Source organism: Acipenser ruthenus, chromosome 3, assembly GCF_902713425.1.
Source record: "Acipenser ruthenus chromosome 3, fAciRut3.2 maternal haplotype, whole genome shotgun sequence".
NCBI lineage: Eukaryota > Metazoa > Chordata > Actinopteri > Acipenseriformes > Acipenseridae > Acipenser > Acipenser ruthenus.
In genome coordinates, this window is record NC_081191.1 from 95,531,654 (window position 1) to 95,556,686 (window position 25,033).

Here is a 25,033-nt window from a genome sequence, read left to right on the forward strand (position 1 = left end):
AAACTCTAAAGGTCACGCAGGTTTATAACTTCAGCTGCATTGAGCAGAACTCTAAAGGTCACTGCTGTCTTAGCTGTCCATAAGCACTTCTGAAGCATTGCATCTACCTGAAATATGCATTAGTATTTAACACACATATTACATTCAGCACTCCCTCCCACAGTGCAAGGACATAGATCCGGTCTCATTGCTGTGACTACTGGGATATGAGCATCAGAGAGAGAACAGGACCGTTTCAGTTTTGATGTTTTTAGTTGTTAAAAAAACCCTGCTAGTTTCACAGACTAAAAATAGGTATTTCAAGATATTTCACAATTAAACGTTTATTAAAGCAGAAAAAAAAATAGTCACATTCAAATCTGATTATTTTCTCTTTCATAAATATTCAAGTGCTTAGCTGAAAAACAGTAAATGCTAAATTGTAGAATATTTAATTTTTTATGTCCACCTTTTAAAGACATTGTATTTTTATAGGTGTAAACCTGTTTACACCTGTTTACACACTAGTTTCTTTCGAAATGTTTATTTTATTATAGTTTTTCATTTTTTGAAGTAGTTCTTTATATGTGGTAAGTTAGAAAATAAACCCTTTTATGTTTAAGTGTTCGTTTAAATACGGCGTTTCAGCTGCGCAGATGTTTGATATGATGTGTTTGAATAAAACTTTTGAGCTGTATCAGATAGTTTGTCTTTCATTTTAATATTGATGCTGTTTAAAATGTACCATGATAATGACTGCTGTCTGCGGTTGTAGGTATGAGTATAACCGCAGCGGTTCTAGTGTTAAAGTAGTCCATAAATGTACATTTTGTGTGTGTGTGTGTGTGTGTGTGTGTTGGGGTGTGTGTGTATGTTTTTATACAGCCTTTCTGATGGAGATTACATGAGTAAGTCAGAAGAATGGAATCTTGACTGCTGAAATCTTGCGAGCCACAAGCATGATTCCTGCTCTGGTTTACATGGGTTTTTACAGCTATTTTTATTGCGTCCACATAGTTTTAACCAGCATTTTTTTTTTTCAATATAATAAAATAAACTATTCTTAAATATTTATTTAAGATTGTATTAGTAATATTTACCATTACCCTCATCAGTTTTGTCCTGAAGTTGTTATTTTTGTTCTGAATTTCTGGCTTGAATGTTTTTCTGTTTTATTTGTGTAAATAAACATGTAAGTAAAACTAAATGTAAATAGAGAGAAGTTGAAATGTGATTATTGTTATTTTTTTATTATATTATTCTGAACAGAAATATAAATTATGCCAGGTTAGGATTTTTTTCTGCAAATCAGATATTGGTAACTGTGTAACAATATTTTCAAGTTGCATCTGCTGAACTGCAATGTTCAAACAGCCTTAAACAAAAAGAAGCTCAAGCTGAAAACACAGCTTGGAAACTTAAACGTAACATACTGTTAACACACCGTTAACATACCGTTAACATACCGTTAACACACCGTTAACACACTGTTAAAACATCATTAACATACCGTTAATACACCATTAACATACCATTAACACACCGTTAGCATAACGTTAACACACCATTAACATACTGTTAACACACCGTTAACACACAGTTAACATACAGTTACGACACCATTAACGCACCTTTAACATACCCTTAACACACCGTTAACATACCCTTAACACACCATTAACACACTAATATCAGACTATAATGTCAACACAACATTATGTTTAAAACGGTTCATAATATTAAATTGTCTTTTTCAAGGAATACAGTATTAATAACGTTGTCGACTTTATGCTGCTCCGCTACATCGCGTGGCATTACTGACAAATTGGTCATTAATTACCAAGAATGGACCGATTAACACTTATTTACTTGCCTATACCGCCTATAAAAAAATAAAAATCACCCTGAAAAAAAAAAACAATAAGGAGAATCTCCCTCACAATATCCCACAGCGGCTCCACATTCATTCTCTCCGACATTTTTCTAAGTTTTTTTTCAGTCCTTTGGTACAGTTGCTTGCAACAAAGTTGCCTGAAACTTGTAGGTTGAACGTCTCTTTCTACAAAAAAGTATCCCTTTCTAAATATTCTTCAGCAGAAATCTTTGATGCCGAAATTTAATGCCGCTGGTTTTTCGTGTTCAATCATTTACTGGAAGCAAACTAAACCGGCTGCCAGGTTCCTTAATAAAATGCAGTGCAACAGCTAAGTGTGCCCATAAGGCAAATGTTTGATGAATTTATTTTTAAGTCATAAAAAATGTATATTTGCACTATTCTTTTAGAAATGGGAATTATTGTGAGGAACTACATATTTCATGGCAATGGATATATTTCAAGGAAATCGTGAAATCAGTGATAGCCGTGAAAAAATACAGCCTTATTTATGAGTAGTTTGGTTCAATAATGAAGTCTCTAAATTCTTCCTATCAACCTAATGTTTAAACGTAAAGCAGTATATTGTAGGCAAAGATGAGATACAATAGATAAGGAACACTGCTGCCAGGTTTCCAATAGGCATGCATTCGTTCTACAGTTTATTTATTTATTGCTGGAAGAAACAATTGAAGCCAACAGTGCAAATACTTGGCAGGTCCCTCTTTTATAAAACTGATGTTTTGTGACTGTTTGATTGTAATAGGAGCTACTAAGCCCTTTCTTGGACAAGGTAATGTAGACACTGCTTGGAGGGGGTGATACATTTGTCACATAAAACTTCATTTGGATGCCTGCCACTTACATAGATATACTGGCACATGTACTTCCACTGATGGCTTTGATTAAGATCTAACAAGCGCACGATCTGCACACACCTGGCTTCAGTATCACCTGGAGAAGGGACCCAGAAGTCTAGTCTGTGTTTCTGGAAATTGCTGTGAGCTTTCTCTGTCAACTCATACCAACTGCTCATATACACATCACACAATTACAGTGTGTGACAAACTCCCATTCAAACACAGAAATATCAAGACTGTACTTCTCCTGTGAGAAGATTGCAACAATCAATAGCAGCAAACCTCCAGGACTGTTGGAATAGCTGAACAAGCTCTGCTCTATAAGAACTTTCTATTACAACGGACAACACAACAAAACAATGGCCATGCATCATGATGAGTTCCATGCTATTGGGTGTCCCTTCACTGGAATTCATAAGGCTTTGCAGTCACATGGGAGAGAGAAGGGGTGTTTACCAGAACCATGTGCCCGGTAGAGATGTTCATGTTGGACTGCACCGGCTCCTCAGACCAGGAGGAGGTGCTGCTGCGTGCCGTGGGGCTCGGTATCGGCCCATCACTGAACTGGGACGAGGCGCTGTTGATGCGGGAGGTGTGGTGGGGCTCCGGGCGCTCTGCCGTCTTCACTGCCATACGCTGCCGGCACAGCTCCTGAAACAAGATAGTAAGGGAGTGGCAATGGGTAAGAGGAGCTTTGAATTCATTACACTTCACAGGGAATAACGCCTGGCCGTTATTTAGTGGGGCAGAGATGCTTTGCATAGACAAGCACCGCACACTATATACTGATCTTGCACATGAAAAGCATTTATTGTACTTAATGATTTGTCAGCAGGTAATTGTTTCCTAGAGCATTCTATATATTTACAGGTGACCTATATATTGATAAACAGCTTGCTATTTTTAGAATTGGCAACAATGTTTCACATTTTTTAAGATAGTTGCATAACAAATCTCTTTGCAACTGCTTGCCTTGCTGACATCAAGTGTTGGGTGTCACAGAGCTTCTTCAGAGTTATGCTTTACAAAACCTATTAATGGCCTTCAGCAGACTGTCCAATGAACCTGCATGTCCTGTAGTAGAACTGTACTAACAGTCACTAAGCAGCCAGCTGTTTTTCCATTGAAAACACCTGTCATCAGTCTTCAATAGCCACAAATGTTTACATCATTTAGTGGCTGTGTATTTTATTCATTCGTTTGTGATTTGTTTGATTTGTGTTGTCTACCATACTAACACAGAACAAAATTAACCTAGAACAGAAAGCTTCTTGCTCCACTTGAATAAGTTTACCATACACCTCAGCTCTTGTGTGTGTGTGTGATTAGGGATTCCCCTTCAGTAACTCTACTGAACACATGGGGAGGAGGGAAGACTGAACCAACTGAAGCTGAGACGGTATCAATCGGCTTACTAGTTTTGATATATATAGTTTCATACTGTACAGAGTCTCCCGTAAGTCAGACCCCAGGCATAACTTGATATTGGTTGTCTAGCTACTTCTTTGCGGTGTGAAATGTCTTTAAGCAAAGAGGAACTAATTCAGATCATTTTGATGTGTGGCGCAAATAGTCAACCGGATTTAACAAAGAACATCCAAATCGGCATTATATATGATATTGGCTATGATGCCTAACTTATGGGACACCTTGTAGATTGTGGATAGCATAATATAAACTAATATAAACATCCAGAAACATACAGCATACACAGTGTGGAGAAAACAACCCTAGCCTGCAAACTTAACGTATATACATAGAGAGAGAGAGAGAGAGAGAGAGAGAGCACAGTCTGCCCATCGAGAAGGGCCGACACAGGCAGACATGGCTGCCCAAAGAGGACAGGCTGTGTGATCACTGTCAGCTCAATCAGGTCGAGACAGAGATACACTTTTTACTGCAGTGCACAAAATATAAGAATATAAGGGAAGCATTCTTCCCAAAAAAACAAAATCTCTGCATAGACTTCTCAGACTTGCCAGACCCAGAAAAACTCCCCATCCTCCTCGGTGAGCACACAAGCTGTATAGAAGTGGCAGCCCAGTACACAAGCGCCTGCCACAGCCTGAGGGACAGGGAGTGACACTGAGGCTCCTCACACAGGGAGGAAAAGAAAAATAAATAAATAAATAAATGTTATAGAATACATATATAAATGTATATCATTATTCTCATTATTATTGTTGTTGTGATGTGTTTGAAGTACTGTGTTGTTTTTGTTTTATTTAGATATGTTTTAAATGTTCATTGTAAAGATGGAATTTACCCATCATTGCTTTGGCAATACTTGTAAAAAATCAGTCATGCCAATAAAGCAATTGAAATTGAAAATTGAAATTGGAGAGAGAGAGAGAGAGAGAGAGAGAGAGAGAGAGAGAGAGACTAAGTAATAAACTCATTGTAATATTCATTTCATACTATACAGTCTATAGACCAGTGATGTCCTAACACACCATCACAGCCCCATTACAACAGCGGTGTGGTTCACACACGGGGCTGGGACACAGGGCCACTGTCACAAAACCTAAAGGACTGTTTAATGGGCTACACATAAACCATTAATCTGGCTTCATCTGTGGAGTATGTTTAGATCTGTAACTTCAAAGTGTGCAAGTCCTGTCATTTTATCCAAGGACCAGTTTCACATTATTTAATACATATATTCATGGCTATTTTGAAACATAAAAACAAGGGGAACATTGAAAACCTAACTTAGTGCAAGATTTATCTTTATTTTTGGCTGTATTGATCTCCCCCACACACAATACACATTTAATCAGTCATTTGGAGGCCTGTCATAATATGCTTGGTTTATTGATCAACCTTTTTAACTTTTTAGGTAGCATTGTAGGCCATATGAGTTTCAATGCATTTCTATATTAATGGCAACGGTAATACAGCCTTGGTTCATTTACTACAGTACATCAGAAACACAGTTACTGTATGGCTTGACCATATGCAATATGCATTGTTAAGACTGTTCCTATATGTATGTATAATGTGTAATTAAGATCATCAATAGATTTGCTTCACATGGCATGAAAGGTGATGCTTTGAGACCTGAAGAAGTTACAACATACAATATATTACTACCACACATGCTGGATTCCGTTTCTCAGTGAAAAAAAGGCTAGGACAGTATTCTGAATCCAGGCTGATTGGCTTCAGGTTCAGAAGAAGAAAAGGCTTTACAGGGAATCAGTGTCCTGGCTGCCTTAACTAAGTGATGATAACCAAGGCTTTCTGAACTGTCCTTGGCATTAAAAGCTCCCTGGTACCTCATCACTTCCTGTGCTATTGGTCACATGGCAGCTGTAGCTAGCTCATTGGAGGACAGCACTGCAAGCACCAGTTTTAACTCACTTAGGTTAATGTATTTATAAAATCTGCTATGAAGCTATGAATGAAAGACCTTTAGCACAATGAGAGGACTGGTGACAATGGACTTTAAATTCCAAAATAGGTTTCCAGGCAAAATATTTGAACCTTTTTAGTGCCTTTACCTGTCTCTCCTGCGGTAATGTGTTAGTGACATGTCATTCACTGTTTGAAAATAGCGATCTTATCCAGTCTGTTCATAGTCAGATCAAGGCTTTGCGTTGCACCTCAATTTTCAATAAAAATGCCAAGACATAAAAAAAAATCCTTCTAAATACTAATTGGAATTGCATGCACGTACCCACTTTTATCTCACACACAGCGATACAAATTTGACTAGCCAATGATTTCACAAACAAAGACACTTCATAACAGAAGTGTGGGGCTGCCGTTTGGAGCTCTGGGTGCAATAATCCTTTACTTTAAAAAAAAAATGCTCATTGTCTTACAGATATGACAAGCCCCCATAGTACATGTTTGTATATACTGTATGCATGATTCGATCAGGTATGACAAGCCCCATTGTACGTGTTTATATATACTGTATGCATGATTCGATCAACCTCTATTCCAACAGGAAGACATTTCATTTTACAGTACCAGGCAATGGATTGCATCCCCTAGTTATTTTTAAGGGTAAGACAAGGATAGGTGGTTGATGCAATCCTGAGTGATTCCACAGTGTGATAAAATATTCTATAAAATTTAACTGGCTTATCCCAGCAGGGTACAGGCTGATCAAATCAAGCCAAAGCCTTCAAGATCAACCATGAAGTAAAAGAACGTGGCACTGCTATTCTGAGATTGGTACTTTAAACGCAGCAGCAAAACCGATAAAGGTTTCTCTCAAATAAACTAATAATAATAATGCACAAACATTTTTTAAATGAGAAAAGCTACTTTATTTATGAAACTGATTCCGTTTCTTGTACAATGCACTGTGTTCCCCCTGTCTGGCAACACATAATGTACTGCATATGAAAAATTCTGGCTTGGGAGGCTACATTAAAAACTGATAATATAGAGGGTTGGCTAAGCGTTGCAGTTAATTTTTAGCAAACTTAACAGAAGCAACGACACCTTAAATCAAATAAATACATCCTAGGCTGTTCAAATAGGAAAAAATACATAAACACCATAACACAGAGAAAACAAAAAAAAAGGTAAATGTACAGTATACTGTATGTTTACGCTTATATCATACATTCAGTAAGAAAATGTATACTGTACAAACATCCATATAACCATGCCAACATATGTGGATGTGATAAAAGCTTAAAACTGTATAGGCTGTTTTTCTTTCACATTTGTACCAAAAGTAAATTAAGTAAATGTGACCTGACCAAAAAAAAAAAAAAAACAGCATGGCACCAATATGCACAGTGAAGTTGAGTGAAGTTCACGCAGGTTATAATAAGTTACAGCGTGCTATGACTCATAAACACATCACCCTAAACTAGTGAAGCATCTCTAAATAGCAGCGAGCGCGGGCACACACTCCACCATTCCATTAATAATGGCTTGCTAATGGGGATGATGACAGGGAGGATGTGGTCGGGGCGGCTCTGTTTACCAAGTGTCTTAGAGGCCTTTCTCTGAGGAATATGGCACAGAGACAACATGCTCAGTCTGGTGAAATAAATAAACCCACAATTAGCTGCAGTTCTGTAAAGAGGGTACATACTAGGCTCGCTCGAGAGTGTTTCAGGGATTAGTCTCAGGCACGTGCAAGTTCATTGTTTTTAAATTAGCCTGTTCCAAAATGTTTCTCACGCCACATTACTGATTATTATACAATGGCAAGAAAAAATCCTGAGCTCTGATTGGTCAGCCTTGCACTAGACCCGCGATGTTATCTGAGCAAAACATCACAGATCTAGTAACGGCAACCTCCTCACTGAAAACCTTGACAGACATATCAATCCGCCACAACTGTCAATCACACAGAATAAATTACACAATTCCTGAAGACAACTGTGGAAACCTCGTTTGGCAAAGAGCCTTCAAACACAGAGCAGCCAGGAGACCAGACAGCACCCTCAACCTCTCAACATACAAAAAAAAGACACCTGGAGATCGACTCTAAGGGACTAGACAAGATTTAGACTCTGACAGAAATTAAGCATCCACGAAATGACAAACCAACTGAGCAGTCAAAGTTTTTTTATGACTGGGTGAATGAGAGTAACACAAATATATACTTGAAAACTGTCACGATAGAACACCTTACAGTTTTAAAACAACTGTAAGCCTGCTAGAAATAGCTCCGGAGAGCCGCATGGCACAAGCAGTTACGTGGGGCTCAGAGCGGGCTTAAACAGACACTTAAATGAACCGCCCCTGAGCCGTAACATTAATAAATGGTCAAATGCAGAGTTCAACTCTACCAACAATGTGTTCACGGCATACATAAAAAAAACAAAAAAACTTGAGAACTCGTATTGTTATTAACTCACTTTAAACAGAAATAACACTTTAGTATATCTATTAGAACGTCATAGTTAATACTTTACTACAGTTGTAAATGGAAAACAGGCATTATTTTATGAGGTCGGAATGTTATTTCCACATTTGTCTAATTAAAATCACTTTTAAACATGAAATGAGTCTTATTTGCTATTTTTTACAGTGTGAGCCATTGTATAATAGGAATAATACACTGCAGGTTGTGGGTTGTGCTGGGATGACATCACTTCTAGGGTGCTGGACGCAACCACCCGAGGCTTGATGTCATCCCAGCACAATACACAACACATGCTCTGTCGTGCTTTATTCCAATATCAAATAGATAGCTGGGTTAAAATTGAATTAATACAGACTACAGTAGATAATTACTGTGATGTGAAATTTTTTATATATTTTTTTCTGGTGTGACAGATGCAAACTGGTAAGGAAAACATTACTGTAATAATTTGTAAACTTATGTTTTTGGTTTTTTTTTACATAATTAACATTGTGGTAAATACAAGCCGATCAATTTTCAAAAGTAACTACATATCTGGTCATGTCTTTATCTTTTTCACAAAAATAACAAGACATCCCCGACCCTGCAGGTTTTTAATGTCCTGTAGTCATAATAGTAAATTCAAGTCACTGTACTATATCTATTTACAACTTAGGCCATAATTAAATAAGAATATTTTAACTAAGATAATAAATACAACTTCTAATGCATTTAATAATAATAATAATAATAATAATAATAATAATAATAATAATAATAATAATAATAATCATGAAGTGGCATTCTATTATAAGTTCTAAGAGTACAGTTAACATTTACTTGTTTGTTTACACTTTTCCTTATGAATGCCTTATATGAATGAGAACCGTGGGTATCAGCAGTGAATAAAACATGTGTCTATCCTGGTTAAGACTAACATATATAGATTTAATGTAAGATCTTCAGAAGCGTGCAACATACCCTTTACTGAGTGTACAGTAAGGGCTGCTTCCTTATTAAACACATCGGAGCTCATTATAAAATCAATATCCACTTATCCATGGTTCCCCCAGGAGTAATGGCAGAAAGGTCAGTCAGTGAAACTTAAACAAAGTCACAGTTTTAATTATGGATTCTATTAATAAGAATTGTCACCAGTCCTGTTAATTATCATAGCGAGCAACTGAATTTTAAATGGATGTAGTTTATACCTTTTACAAAAACTGTTAAATATACTTTATTAATTTACTCTTTAATTCATAACGCTTTCATAGAAAGATAACTGTTAACAAAATGAACCACGCATAATACATTACACGAATGAGAACTGGCTAAAATGGAATATATTTAAATACATATTTAAGTAATGTATATTTGTATTATTGCTATTGTTGCATATAGCTGATCTTTATGTATTTTAAAATGCATGTGTATTTAGGTTCGACTAATGTTTACACAGGCCTAAGTTATACCAGCCAAGAGGGGTCATTTTATTGGGATGGTTTTGTGTTTTAATTGCAATAAAAAGAAAGAGAAATGGCAAAAAGAGTCTATTTTAGTATGCCTTTCATAAAATACTCCAGGTAGCAATCTACAGTAAATATTCCAGTTTACTCTAAATACATGTATAATCAAAGTGAAGATGATTCTAAAACTGTTTTAAAAAAAACAGAAAACTAGAAAACTCCCTTGTTCATACATCTGCCACTCTTATAGGATTTGTTTCTAGAAAGGTAATTAGGAAATGAATACCTGAACATCGATTCTATCAGGCATGAGGTACAGTGTGTTTAATACCAAATAGATTAGAAAGTGCTATGTCATCTAATTAGTGTGTGATCAATAAAGCAATAAAGTCCTTTCACTGTTTATCACTTGCAAGGAGTTATCAAAGGAATGGAGATCCTTTCGTCGCACATTCTTTAAGGCACAGAATTGGCTTGCGTACATAGAGTCAACTCACCTGATAGGCGGCAGTGGCATCTGAGCCAGCATCGCTCCCCAGCCCGGTGAGCTTTTCCTTTAGCTTGTGGTGAGAGCGATGGCGCAGACAATACACAACTCCAGAACCCGCAAGGATTCCAATGATGCAAACAATTGTGATAACTGTAAGAACAAAGAACTTTGTAGAATCCTCCTTCTCCGATCTGAGGGGCAGCAACTTCAATGTGCTCTTCTAAAGGAAAAAAGAAAAAAAGACAAATATGGTGTTAATTGACCATTCATCTTAGCAGATTACGATAACCTACTGTACAGTTTAATCAAAATCCCAACACGATTTTCAGTCATCTTAATTAACCTGTACTCTGTAGAAACTATATACTGGTACTGCCTAATGAATCATTGAACAATATATTTGTTTGTTTGTTGTCTCATTCTTTCTTTGCAGATTTAAAAGATGACAGTCATTCCTTGAAGACATACGATAATTTAGATGTTCACTAATCTCATTAGTTTAATTGTAAAGGCATTTTAGCAACAAAAAACAACGGTCAGAAAATCTGCCATTCTATTTTCACTTGGTTACAAAAACAAAAAAGGACTCCCCCTTTTTGAATGCCTGCATAGGCTATTCATTACTCCCCTGTTCCAAAGGTAATTGTATGCTTTGCATTTAGTTAGCCAACTCCTATTTTCTCCTCTGTCTTACACAAAGTATACAGTGGCTCATCATGGAAAGTATGGGAAAGTATCTTGACATCATAAAGGCCCCCAAGCAATTACCTAACTGTAAATGCTTGTCATTAATGAGCCTTGGTGCCTCTTGATTGGCGATTGCCCAAGTTAATGGAAACATGGCTTGATTGAGGCTCCAGGATGGTCCTGCTTGGTTATGTTAGGCTTGTAAGCCCCAGGAGGTGGATTGGCAGAGAGGACTAAGCTGCACACAATTGTTTTGAAATGCATGTGTGGCTGAATATCCTGTTAGAATGTAGATCAGCCACAGATTTCATTCTTAACTGCGGTATTCACCCAGATAGAATACCCCTTGAAAGGCAAACCTGTGTTCACAGCAGCAGGATGCTCCATGTATCCCCGTATCTCTCTCTCTCTCTCTCTCTCTCTCTCTCTCTCTCTCTCTCTCTCTCTCTCTCTCTCTCTCTCTCTCTCCAAGCAGAATTGCATACTCAGGAAATATAATTGCACTTTATTTAGTCTCAAACCAACTTTCACCCGATGAAGAATTCGTTTTTGAAAAGGATCAAAATATGTTTTCTTTTAATTAAGTCCATTATATATGTTTTATTATATATATATATATATATATATATATATATATATATATATATATATATATATAGGTGCCATTAAAAGAAAAGGCATGTTACTTTAATCCACGTTACCTAATTCTTTGCTTACTGTGATATAATGGGATAGTATGTCTTTATTGTTTGGGTAATGCACTGCATAGTATGAAAAGGGTCTTAAAATCTTGGTATTTATAGGATACCCCTATGAGGACCATTATATGTTTTACTGTAATGTATTTATGTCAATGCACTGATGCTTACTCCACCCTTCTTTAAAAGCCATGCGTAATGCTAATCTTAAAGACCAGCAGCACACAACAGTGTTCACTTATCCAGAGCTTGTCTTTCATACTTCTCTACTGTGTATACTGTATAGCTTATGCTAGCTGATTCAACCTGCTTGGCAGCAGCAAACAGGACCCATTAACCAAGTCTGCTTTACTTCATTCACATTTTTAATTACAGAAGCTGGCTTTGACTGTGTTACACAAATTGTTTGACTGAAACACTAGAGTGAGGGGATATGACCACCAATTCTTTTTTTTTTGTGAAACAGCCTTTAGGATTTTCAGCTTTTTTCTTTTGTAATGTCTTGTAGTGGAATTGTTAAAGCGAATCATTTTAATAAAAGCTTTTTTAATACACTGCGAGGCCTCTGTATATTCTAGCTACCGGCCTGAAATAACTGAATGCAGCCTGCTGTCAGTCTAACACACAGTCGAAATGCACCAAGCACGGTTACCTTTATGTTTCAACACCGTCTATATATGTGTGTTTTGTAATCTCAACCTTACAGTAGGTGAATATACAGGTTATGCAGTGATTATTCAGAATACATACATGTCTTCTAGATTTAACAGTAAAGTCTACATCGTCTATAAAGCCTTTACACTTAAACAGTGTTCTTTTAATTGAATGGACAGAAAGGACAGAACTGTGTGCTATGATAGTGCAGTATGCCTTTAACAGGCTTTAATCACTTTACTGAACAAAAAAAAAAAAAATGCTCAGGCCATATTTGTCCGACTCATGTTTCCACAATGAATTATTTCCATTTAAATAGATTTGGTTATCCTAATAGTATTTGTTGAAACAATACACAACAACTATACTAGTATTAGTACACGAATATATAAACTATATATAATTGCAGCAAAATGGGCTGTCCAGCAAATCCTGATTATATTTTAAATTAAATAACTAAAGGGATGTCAATTATTAAAAATAAATAAATACATACATAAATTGTCTCATTGCACTTATCCTGTTAGATAAAATACAGCTAATAGATGCCTTTCGGCACCACAGCAACACATACAATATTAGTACAAATATTCTGACCTGATCTTATTCTTATATTTAATCCAGCACTACATTACAATATTGTTTTCTTAAAGCAAATGAGTTCTAATATATAGAGGAAAAAACACGCCCTGTATGCCGTATAAACGTGTTTATTAAACGCTTAACTGTTTTTGCTTTTTGAAAAAGGAGCTTCAAATTGTAATTTTATAGGGACAGCAGCAATTTCAAATGGATTTTATTTTTGGTGAACGTGGCGATTCAAGCAGAGATAATCATGTATGAACCCTCCACATCACTGAGTCCTTTTCAAAAGCTAACCAAAATAGGAGGTATTGTCATTTGGAACAAGGAGAGAAAACTCCCTTTATGCGAAAGAAACCTATTGTTCATCTGTTCAGATGAAATTGTACTTGCAAATTTCCAAATTCATGACGGCAAACTGAAGCTGAAACGCTGCTTCTCTCCCACTATTACTTTAAAAAGCATACATGCACCCTTTACTGTTTCGATAATCTCTTTTTACAAATATACTGTTTCAACTTAAATCTAAATCGTGTTCGCTTGAAAGCAGTTTACTAACAAAAAAAACCTCTCACATACAATTCACTTAGATTACCATTGGCCATTCCCCCCCGCCAGCTGCCCAATGCAGCTTTTTTTTGTATGCTCCCCAATTAAGTTTTATTCGGCTGAGTTCAAGAACAGAAAATTACAATTTTGTCACAAAGCTCAAAGCTCCAAACATCAAAAGCATGCAACGAGTGAATTTGCATTTCTCTTATTCTGTTTTCTTAAGGAGTGCAACCTAGAAATGGGGGCCACATTTCAACTTAATTTCAATATGGACCATCATTTCTTTCCTAATGAAGAAAGATTAACGAACTTGGAATGGCAGGAACATATGGCCACCGATTTTATAAACTTTAAGTGCAAGTGCGGAACATCATCATTATTAATATTATTTTTTCTTGTCACCTATCACAAAATAGTGCTTATGGCTCTGTGGAGCAGCAAGCAGTTTCTTTAGCATTACTCTAAAGGCCCTTACTTTGTGCTGATCCCCCCCCCCCCCCTCCAAACCATGTCAATTTATCACCTGAAGTCAGGTCAGACTTAATGGTTTCACTTTTTAAAATTGAAATCTGCCGAGACAGTGGTATTGAAAGGCATGCGTTCACTTGGCGTGGGGGTATGAAGGATTAGTGAAATTCACAAAAGACAAAGGGCAGATGGATTTGTGGAGCTCTGGCTTATTCAAATCATTGAGAAAGGTCACAGCAAGAGGCACCGGCCTATTCATTTGTGAAGAAGCAATGATCTTTCAGCAACCTCGGGAACCACAAAGCTTTGGAAAAGTTGCAGTATCCCTTTCTAACAGGATTACAAATCTGGAGTCCACACATACACACACACCACCTTTCATTGTTAAAGGGCAGAATATTCCTTTTTTAATATGGGGGCTGTTCTGTTTTTAGACACTACAGTAATGGGAGTAGATTTAGTATCATGTTGCCTGCCTTGAATTGTTTTTACTCACTCCAATGCACAATTTAATACAATGAAGATGTCTATTTTAACTTTTAAACTCTGTTTCTATCCTTTGTTCTTGTATTTGTATTCAGGCAAGTCGTTCTATTTTTTTCTAAAGTTAATCATTTTTAATATTTCTAATGCTTTACAGTCAGGAGGGAATAATTTCATCCTTAAAATAAGTTATAAAACATATTTCAATTTCATAAAAACTAAAGAGGTCTAAAACAGCCCTCAATTTCTATTTAATTTATAGTCTAGCTTTCCTATATATATATATATATATATATATATATATATATATATATATATATATATATATATATATATATTAGGATCACATGTTATTCTCCCACCGAAATATATTATTAAATGTACATAATATGTTTAATCTCAGGAAATTATCTTTCTTTTTTATTAATTGTTGTAGTAAGACTATAATTATCCTGCTACAGCAAAACCATGACTGCACATGTTAGTGCTTTTGCATCACAACTATGCAAAGCAAAAAGAAGAAAAAAAAGGAAGGATACTTAGGAAATACAATCTTTACTGCACTATGTACTCCAATTTCACACGATCCAGTTTATAATCAAACCAACCGTATTTGTCTCTCAAGCAGCCAGGTGACAGGTTTGTTTATCTAATGGAAACAATGCCCAATGCAGAGTTTACTGTTGTATTTAAAGAAGCTTTACAATACAGTGTAGTGAGAGTCTTGCTTGATGCGCTGTAGCAAACATTTCTTAAGAAGCACACTAAGCTGATTCCACTGTGCTAACTACATAGCTGTTTCTTTAAATATTTTACTTTTCATATACAGAATGATGTATTTTATTTTCCATTGCATTTAAAATAAACTCACATATCAACATACCTTAAGAGAAGCTGGTTCTTTAGTTAAGGCATGGGTGAAATACAGAACGGGTTTCTAATATTTCATTTAGGAATTGCTTATTTAATAATAAAAAAAAAAAAAACGTGTCTGGCCCTCTGGCTGATGCAGAAACCATGATTCACTTTCCGAATGATTAACCTATCGATCAGTAAGTTAACCAGTAAGAACCAGCATTCATAGTATTTGTATACATGCTGAAAGGCTAACCGCAGGACAATACATCACACTGATCTCTGGTACCCTGCATGTGTATCGAAGCTGTTACAGCACCTCTGCAGCGCAAGGCCCCAGCTATGTTTTATTACTCAGGTGTGCTAGGAGAGCACTCGCGTTTTAGGTGATTCAAATGCACAGTCATGAAATACATTTCTTCAAACGGACCCTAAAAGACCCCCCAACCCAAAAAGCAAGAAAAGATTAACCACATAAAAAATATGGATATTATAGTAACAGTGTTTTATTATTGTGCATATTTGTACATAACTATAAATATATATATATGTTTTTGTCTTCATGCACAGATATATTTCCATGCAGGATAGTAATAATGCTAGTAATAATAATACTATTACTAATACTACTATGACTAATAATAATAATAATAATAATAACAATAATAAAACCTTTATACTTACTGTGGGGTATGTGTTATCCTCAAATTCAGTACACACCATTAAATCAATATCAAACTTAAAATACACATCCCCTTACAAAGTAAAAAAAAATACATTTCTCATATAAATTCCTTCTAAAGCCTCATGGATGCACAGACGATGAGTAACTAGAAGTTCAAATGTACCTTCTCACAGCTGTTAGGTGTCCCCACTATATGCACAATAAAAAAGACAAGAAAACACTGTAGTAAATATGACTGCATATATTTACCTAAATCCATTATGCAATGTCTGATTTTGTTCCTTTTTAGGAATACAGTCTCCTTTTCCCAGACATAAGTTCTGTTATAAGCCGTTCTGCTCCGCAATGCCGTGTGGCAGCTCTAGCAGGACGTGTAACCTGTTCTGAATCCTTTTCCTGAACCTAAAAGTTAACAGCCTCCCATCCACTTCAGCAGAAACAAAGGCAGTAGTTGCTTGCCGTGACCTGACCAAAAAAATATAAAATAGAAAAAATGCCCGCCAGGTTTTAACCTCTCTTAAAATTCTGCTGAAGGCTGCTGCCTAGTCCCTCGAGCGATCATGTGAAAGTGAAAAGGAGGGTAGATGTTTTTTGTGATCACAAAGTGTAGGTCTGAGCCCCTCCTTATATCCACCAGCTCCAGAGTCTCTGTCTGTACCACATGTCACATCCACTGGTTGCTATAGCGATGCCTCCACATGTTGCTGACAGCAATTGGATAAGGAGGCCTGGCTGTTAATAAAGCCTTGGTGAAGTGGGAATATGGATGGACTTTGGTTTTGTCACTCATTTGTAAAGCTGCTTGGGGTTTCTTTTTCTCTCTTTTTTTAGTGAATTGCTATTTTTCTTCTTGTGCAGAGCAGGAGCTCGCTTATAAAAGAATAAGGCCTGCGTCGAGAGAATCTGAAAGCTAGGGAAATAAAAAAGAACCAACTGATGAAATGAAGCCAGATAAACGATTTGAAATCCTTTTTTCCCTCACAATTCCCTGCTTTTCGGTTGGAACTGTTTAGGTCTTTGAGCATTGTATTCTGCTGCTTTCATCTGTGAATACATGCAGTCTTTCACTAACAATATATTTCATTTTCCAAAATTAAATATACTGTATACATTTATTTTGTTTTCACTGAGATCTCCAAAGTATTTACAATATCTTTTTTTGTTTTATGCATCTTTTTAATAAAAAACAATTGCAAATATAAAAATTGTTCTTCAAATAAATATTATTCTGTACACTAGATTTTTGTTTAAGTATCTAATGGTGGAATAACAAATATAATAGGCGCAACATTTACTTTCGCCAAGGAACATTAGCCATTATGTCTTGAAGGTAAACACGAAAGCAATTAAAAAAAAATCCTAAATAACGGCAGCAAGCGTAGAAAACAGTAAACACTTGTAATTAGTTATTGGTGAGATATAATGATCTCGTGGAAGGTAACAGCTGCAAGAAACAGGACAGGGAGGATTAACGAAAGCAGGAATAGAAAAAGCGGAGAAAAGAAGGAGATCCTGTCAAATGCAGATGACAAATCTTGGGAGGGCTCTTCAGTTTATCTTTCTATTCAGTCCCCCTCCTCCCGCGTTCCTCTATTGTTTCTCTATGTGACAGCTGGAGATGGCAGGCCTGACCAGGGACAAAACATGTCCTTTCACACAGCACCGGGCTGCACATTGACAAACAGAATAGGCGCCACAGCAAGGTACAGCTTAGAGCTGCAATATCCCATTTCCCCAAAGACTACCCAGCCACTTCTTTTAAGCTACTAACATATGTGTGCTGTTCCCAGAAAACAACATAAATAGCCGTCCAAAAAAAATAATAATAATGTTTTGATAAGGATTTTTTTCCTTTCAATTTTCCATAGGAGTTTTTATTACATTTTTATTTTTTAAGAATGTGCAGGGATAAGAAAAAATAATACTAATATTGTTTTGAATTATTATGGGCCCAATGTTCAAACTCTTGCACTGTTTTAAAGAGTAAGTAGCAGGGTTCTGAAAAACACAAAGTTACACGTTCTCCCGCGCTGCTAGAACTGTTTAAGCACAGCATTACACGTTCCCCCGCTCTACTAGAACTGAACTGTTTAAACACAGCGTTACACGTTCCCTGCGCTGCTAGAACTGTTTAAGCACAGCGTTACACGTTCCCCCGCGTTGCTAGAACTGTTTGACACAGCGTTACATGTTCTCCGGCGCTGCTAGAACTGTTTAAACAAAGTGTTACACGTTCCCCCGCGCTGCTAGAACTGAACTGTTTAAACACAGCGTTACACATTCCCCCGCGCTGCTAGAACTGAACTGTTTAAACACAGCGTTACACATTCCCCCGCGCTGCTAGAACTGAACTGTTTAAACAGAGCGTTACACGTTCCCCCCCCCCCGCTGCTAGAACTGTTTAAACACAGCTAGAACTGAACTGTTGAAACACAGCGTTACACATTCCCCCGCGCTGCTAGAACTGAACTGTTTAAACACAGCGTTACACGTTCCCCCACGCTGCTAGAACTGTTTAACACAGCGTTACATGTTCCCCGGCGCTGCTAGAACTGAACTGTTTAAACACAGCGTTACACGTTCCCCCCCCTCCCCCCCCCGCTGCTAGAACTGTTTAAACACAGCTAGAACTGAACTGTTGAAACACAGCGTTACACGTTCCCCCGCGCTGCTAGAACTGAGCTGTTTAAACACAGCGTTACACGTTCCCCCGCGCTGCTAGAACTGAACTGTTTAAACACAGCGTTACACGTTCCCCCACGCTGCTAGAACTGTTTAACACAGTGTTACATGTTCCCCGGCGCTGCTAGAACTGAACTGTTTAAACACAGCGTTACACGTTCCCCCGCGCTGCTAGAAATGTTTAAACACAGCGTTACACGTTCCCCCGCACTGCTAGAACTGAACTGTTTAAACACAGCGTTACACGTTCCCCCGCGCTGCTAGAACTGAACTGTTTAAACACAGCGTTACACGTTCCCCCACGCTGCTAGAACTGTTTAACACAGCGTTACATGTTCCCCGGCGCTGCTAGAACTGAACTGTTTAAACACAGCGTTACACGTTCCCCCCCCCTCCCCCCCCCGCTGCTAGAACTGTTTAAACACAGCTAGAACTGAACTGTTGAAACACAGCGTTACACGTTCCCCCGCGCTGCTAGAACTGAGCTGTTTAAACACAGCGTTACACGTTCCCCCGCGCTGCTAGAACTGAACTGTTTAAACACAGCGTTACACGTTCCCCCACGCTGCTAGAACTGTTTAACACAGTGTTACATGTTCCCCGGCGCTGCTAGAACTGAACTGTTTAAACACAGCGTTACACGTTCCCCCGCGCTGCTAGAAATGTTTAAACACAGCGTTACACGTTCCCCCGCACTGCTAGAACTGAACTGTTTAAACACAGCGTTACACGTTCCCCCGCGCTGCTAGAACTGAGCTGTTTAAACACAGCGTTACACGTTCCCCCGCGCTGCTAGAACTGAACTGTTTAAACACAGCGTTACATGTTCCCCCGCGCTGCTAGAACTGAACTGTTTAAACACAGCGTTACACGTTCCCCCGCGCTGCTAGAACTGAACTGTTTAAACACAGCGTTACACGTTCCCCCGCGCTGCTAGAACTGAGCTGTTTAAACACAGCGTTACACGTTCCCCAGCGCTGCTAGAACTGAACTGTTTAAACACAGCGTTACATGTTCCCCCGCGCTGCTAGAACTGAACTGTTTAAACACAGCGTTACATGTTCCCCCGCGCTGCTAGAACTGAACTGTTTAAACACAGCGTTACACGTTCCCCCGCGCTGCTAGAACTGAACTGTTTAAAAACAGCGTTACACGTTCCCCCGCGTTGCTAGAACTGTTTAAGCACAGCATTACACGTTCACCCGCGCTGCTAGAACTGTTTAAACACAGCGTTACATGTTCCCCAGCATTGCTAGAACTGGACTGCACATCAAATACAACAGACTGCGCATCAAATACACTGATGTTAAAATAAATAAAGTTCCAGTAATGTAAGGTCGCTTTTTACAAAGCAGAATCATAAACAAATATTTTTCTCAATCAGATAGTTCTTTATGTATTGATAGAATCTTAATGGATACCTGCCATGTGGAAGACAATGCAATTAAATGTCTAGGGAGGGGTTAAATCCTTCAAGAAATTCCCCAATGCCCCACATACTTACCACAGAGTGCTTTACACAGCAGCTCAGTACAGCGCTGGCTCTGGACAATTCGAGGAGAACACATGCTTTTTTGTCTTTCATCTGAATCAAACAGTAGGAAAAAACAACACCCAGGAGGTATTTTATATTTTTCTTCCTGGAGATGCCTGATAAACTACAGTACCGCTCATTCCTTTCATCAATCAGAGATGGATATTTTTAATTGGGTCAGATGTCAGAGAGGACGTACTGAAAGCCATACCTTGGTATGATTTGCTTTTCTTCAAGTAGACAGATAATGGGCCCATCATTTAATAGTTTTCATGATTACGTTCGTTTGCTAAAGATGAGGTTCATTTTCGCAGCCTGTATCCCTCAATCCGCACAAAGGCGCGATTGATTTTAACCCAGTGTGCCATTATTCCAGCCTAAGAGATACTTGATAAAGGTGATTAGCTAGCACAGACATGACGGATTGATTGGCTTTGAAAGATTTTTTGTGTCAGCTGCTAATCTGTGTGATGGCTCTTCAGAAACAGGCTTGTGCACGACAAGCTAAACACAGCTTGTGTATATCTGCAGACAAGAAAAGCTTCTTAAAACACTGTCTCTTTTATTGACAAGGGGCACATGAAGGATTCCTAAAAAAAGAGACTGTATCAAACGTGTGGAGAAGAGATTAACAGCAGAATCTGTACTAGTCCTGAGAGGAGAACCCCTTTCCCAAACTTTGTTAAAAGTGATAATAAGAGCAGAATCTGTACTAGTCCTGAGAGGAGAACCCCTTTCCCAGCCTTTGTTAAAAGTGATAATGCTCACTGAATACGTTCAAAGTGTGTTGATTAAAACATATACACAATATATTTTATTTTGGTAAGACATTTTCTTGACAATCAAATCAGGGCTTTATGTCTGGGTGATCTACATGTCAAGACGCTGGCTGATTCCTGATCGTAAGTGTGAAAGAAAACAACAACTAACAACACCATAGTGCTACAGGTAGTAAACAAAAAAATGGAAACACCAATGTAAAGTCACTTAATAGGGCGTTGGGCCACTATGGTATCCCGCTCTGTGGAGATCTCGGCGGACCGTTTTTGATGAAACTGGCTGCTCGCGCCCCAGGTTGAAATTTGCAGTCAATTGATCTGCAGTTGCTCGCCTGTTTTGCCTTGCACTTCGAATTAATGCACGGATATCACGATCCTGGAGTATGCGCTTCCGCCCACTGTTGCCCTTTGCCGATGATGTCTTTCCCTCAGAGTTTCATGCTGACATCACCTTAGACACCGTTGCTTGTGAAACATCAGCAAGTTGAGCTGTCTTGGTCACTGAAGCTCCTGCCAAACGTGCCCCAACAATCACCCTTCTTTCAAAGTCACTGAGGTCTCCTCTTGCAGTCATGCTAAATACAACATAACAAAAAAGAGCAGCACTTTGGATAGAAGAAATTGCATTTTGAAACAAGGATAGTGCTTTTATTGTTGTAATTCAAGCAATACATTTAATTTATGAAGTTTAAGATTAGCCGGATTAAGTATTTATATACCTTTAGAATATGATTTCTTTCTGGGTATTCTGCAGATTCATACTGTAACCTGTAGCTATTTTAAATGCCCACAGGGAGAAAGCCATGGTAATTGCTAACCACTGGGATGACTTAAGCTATGAGTCATGGTTTAAAAACCACTTTATTTTTAAATCTCAAGATAAGATTTCTTTCATTTAAAAATAACGTTTGCAAAGTTTAAAAATAATATTAGATCAACATTCGATGATCAGTTCAATTTTAAATGTAATTAGATTTAAATTTGTAAATTGTAAAAATTGATTTTTGAAAGTCAATTGAAGGTGTTGTTTTAATTTATAACAAATTCAATCACAGTCTCTTTCATCTCTTAATCATAAAAGTCACAACTATTAACAGGCAGCAAGCCTGCATCAACCAGAATTTTTTCAGGGCACTCCTACGATGCAATCCATGCTCTAATAATGCTGTAAGATACTCTAATAAAATACAACTGTGGTGGGTTATGTTGATCGTATCAATCTCTAAGACTCATACAGTATCATAGCCCAGCATACTTTAAAAGAAGATGCATTGGACCTACAACAGGTATTTAGAAATGCTTTGTTTGCTGGCCTTCCCGAATCGAAAATACTTCGGCTACAACTGGTTGAAAATGCTGTGCTGACTCGCACACGTCGTTCACAACATATTTCTCCTGTTCTTAAATCGCTGCGCTGGCTTCCTGTTAAATTCAGGATTGGTTTTACAATGCTATTTACTACCTATAAGGCCCTTCATAGTTTTGAGCCTTTATATTTACAGGAAATGTTGACACCTCATGCTCCTGGTCGCACCTTGATACCAGCGGATGCCAAATTTTTTTTAACTGGATTGATTAGCCGATGGCTTTTTTGAGTTTTAAAATGTTTTTATGTGATTGTAAAGCTCCTGGGATGCTTCGCATGAAGAGCGTTTAATAAAAGCAAACTGTATTGTATTGTGCTATATAAATGAATGCAGAACAACTGGTTAGCTGGACCACTTGCTGACTAAATATCTTGGTGCCCGTCTTCAAATACATACAACAGATTTTACTGTGCAATCCTTACTACATTTGCAGCAGTATCCAAAATATTATTAATTAATTTACTGGCTATTCAGACTGCTGAAACTAACATTGGGCAATGTAAACAAAAGGGACTCTCAACAACAAAATGGTCAGCACAGTTTCACGTGATTGTGGGACTCTGCAGCTTTAAGTGGACAGTTTCATTGTTTAATGTTCAGTGTACTAGAGTGGAGGACCCACATGTGAGCTGATAAAAGAGATTCCATTTTAGAATATAAATATTGCAGTACTATGTGCACAGGTCTCCTCTGAAATATTGCAACACAAGCTGTAAAATGCCATGCTAAGACTATAATTCTAACATTTACGCTATTGTCAACAGGAAACTCTGTAGGGTCCATAGGCCAAAAATAAACATGAGGATTAAAAGGCAAACATTACAAAGTACTTTCTATGATTTTTTAAAAAAAATGATGCACACTGGTATGTGATTTATTTTTCCCTTTCCATATTTTTTCAAACTCCTCAGTATATGGGTGCTACAGTATAGATTCAGTGTAATTATTTTTACTGCTGCTGGATATATATATATACAGACGTGCTCAAATTTGTTGGTACCCCTCCACAAAAAACGCACAAGAATGCACAATTTTCTCTGAAATAACTTGAAACTGACAAAAGTAATTGGCATCCACCATTGTTTATTCCATATTTAATAGAAATCAGACTTTGCTTTTGATTTTTTATTCAACATAATTTCGTAAATAATAAAACAAATGAAAATGGCATGGACAAAAATGATGGGACCGCTAACCTAATATTTTGTTGCACAACCTTTAGAGGCAATCACTGCAATCAAACATTTTCTGTAGCTCTCAATGAGACTTCTGCACCTGTTAACAGGTAGTTTGGCCCACTCTTCCTGAGCAAACTGCTCCAGCTGTCTCAGGTTTGATGGGTGCCTTCTCCAGACTGCAAGTTTCAGCTCTTTCCATAGATGTTCGATAGGATTCAGATCAGGACTCATAGAAGGCCACTTCAGAATAGTCCAATGTTTTGTTCTTATCCATTCTTGGGTGCTTTTAGCTGTGTGTTTTGGGTCATTATCCTGTTGGAGGACCCATGACCTGTGACTGAGACAGAGCTTTCTGACACTGGGCAGTACGTTTCGCTCCAGAATGCCTTGATAGTCTTGAGATTTCATTGTGCCCTGCACAGATTCAAGGCACCCTGTGCCAGGCGCAGCAAAGCAGCCCCAAAACATAACCGAGCCTCCTCCATGTTTCACTGTAGGTATGGTGTTCTTTTCTTTGAAAGCTTCATTTTTTCGTCTGTGAACATAAAGCTGATGTGACTTGCCAAAAAGCTCCAGTTTTGACTCATCTGTCCAAAGGACATTCTCCCAGAAGGATTGTGGCTTGTCAATATGCATTTTAGCAAATTCCAGTCTGGCTTTTTTATGTTTCTCTGTCAAAAGTGGAGTCCTCCTGGGTCTTCTTCCATGGAGCCCACTTTCGCTCAAAATGTGACGGATGGTGCGATCAGAAACTGACGTACCTTCACCTTGGAGTTCAGCTTGTATCTCTTTGGCAGTTATCCTTGGTTCTTTTTCTACCATTCGCACTATCCTTCTGTTCAATCTGGGGTCAATTTTCCTCTTGCGGCTGCGCCCAGGGAGGTTGGCTACAGTTCCATGGACCTTAAACTTCTTAATAATATTTGCAACTGTTGTCACAGGAACATCAAGCGTCTTGGAGATGGTCTTGTAGCCTTTACCTTTACCATGCTTGTCTATTATTTTCTTTCTGATCTCCTCAGACAACTCTCTCCTTTGCTTTCTCTGGTCCATGTTCAGTGTGGTGCACACAATGATACCAAACAGCACAGTGACTACTTTTCTCCATTTAAATAGGCTGAATGACTGATTACAAGATTGGAGACATGTGTGATACTAATTAAAGAAACTAATTAGTTTGAAATATCACTAAAATCCAATTATTTATTATCTTTTCTAAGGGGTACCAACAAATGTGTCCAGACCATTTTAGAATATCTTTGTAGAATAAGCAATAATTCATCTCTTTTCACAGCTTCTTTGCTTTATTCTATGACATACCAAAGGCATGCAAGTATACA

General features: G+C 37.8%; 1 protein-coding gene across 1 annotated transcript in view; it reads right to left on the reverse strand.

The window, feature by feature from the left end:
- LOC117394798 (receptor-type tyrosine-protein phosphatase N2) overlaps positions 1-25,033 on the reverse strand; it is a 244,129-nt gene that overhangs the window by 26,961 nt on the left and 192,135 nt on the right. Inside the window, exons 13-14 of the mRNA XM_059019205.1 lie at positions 10,497-10,709; positions 3,169-3,363 (exon numbers count right to left, since the gene is read on the reverse strand). Coding sequence (XP_058875188.1) covers positions 3,169-3,363; positions 10,497-10,709 — 408 coding nt within the window. The remainder of the gene's footprint in view (positions 1-3,168; positions 3,364-10,496; positions 10,710-25,033) is intronic.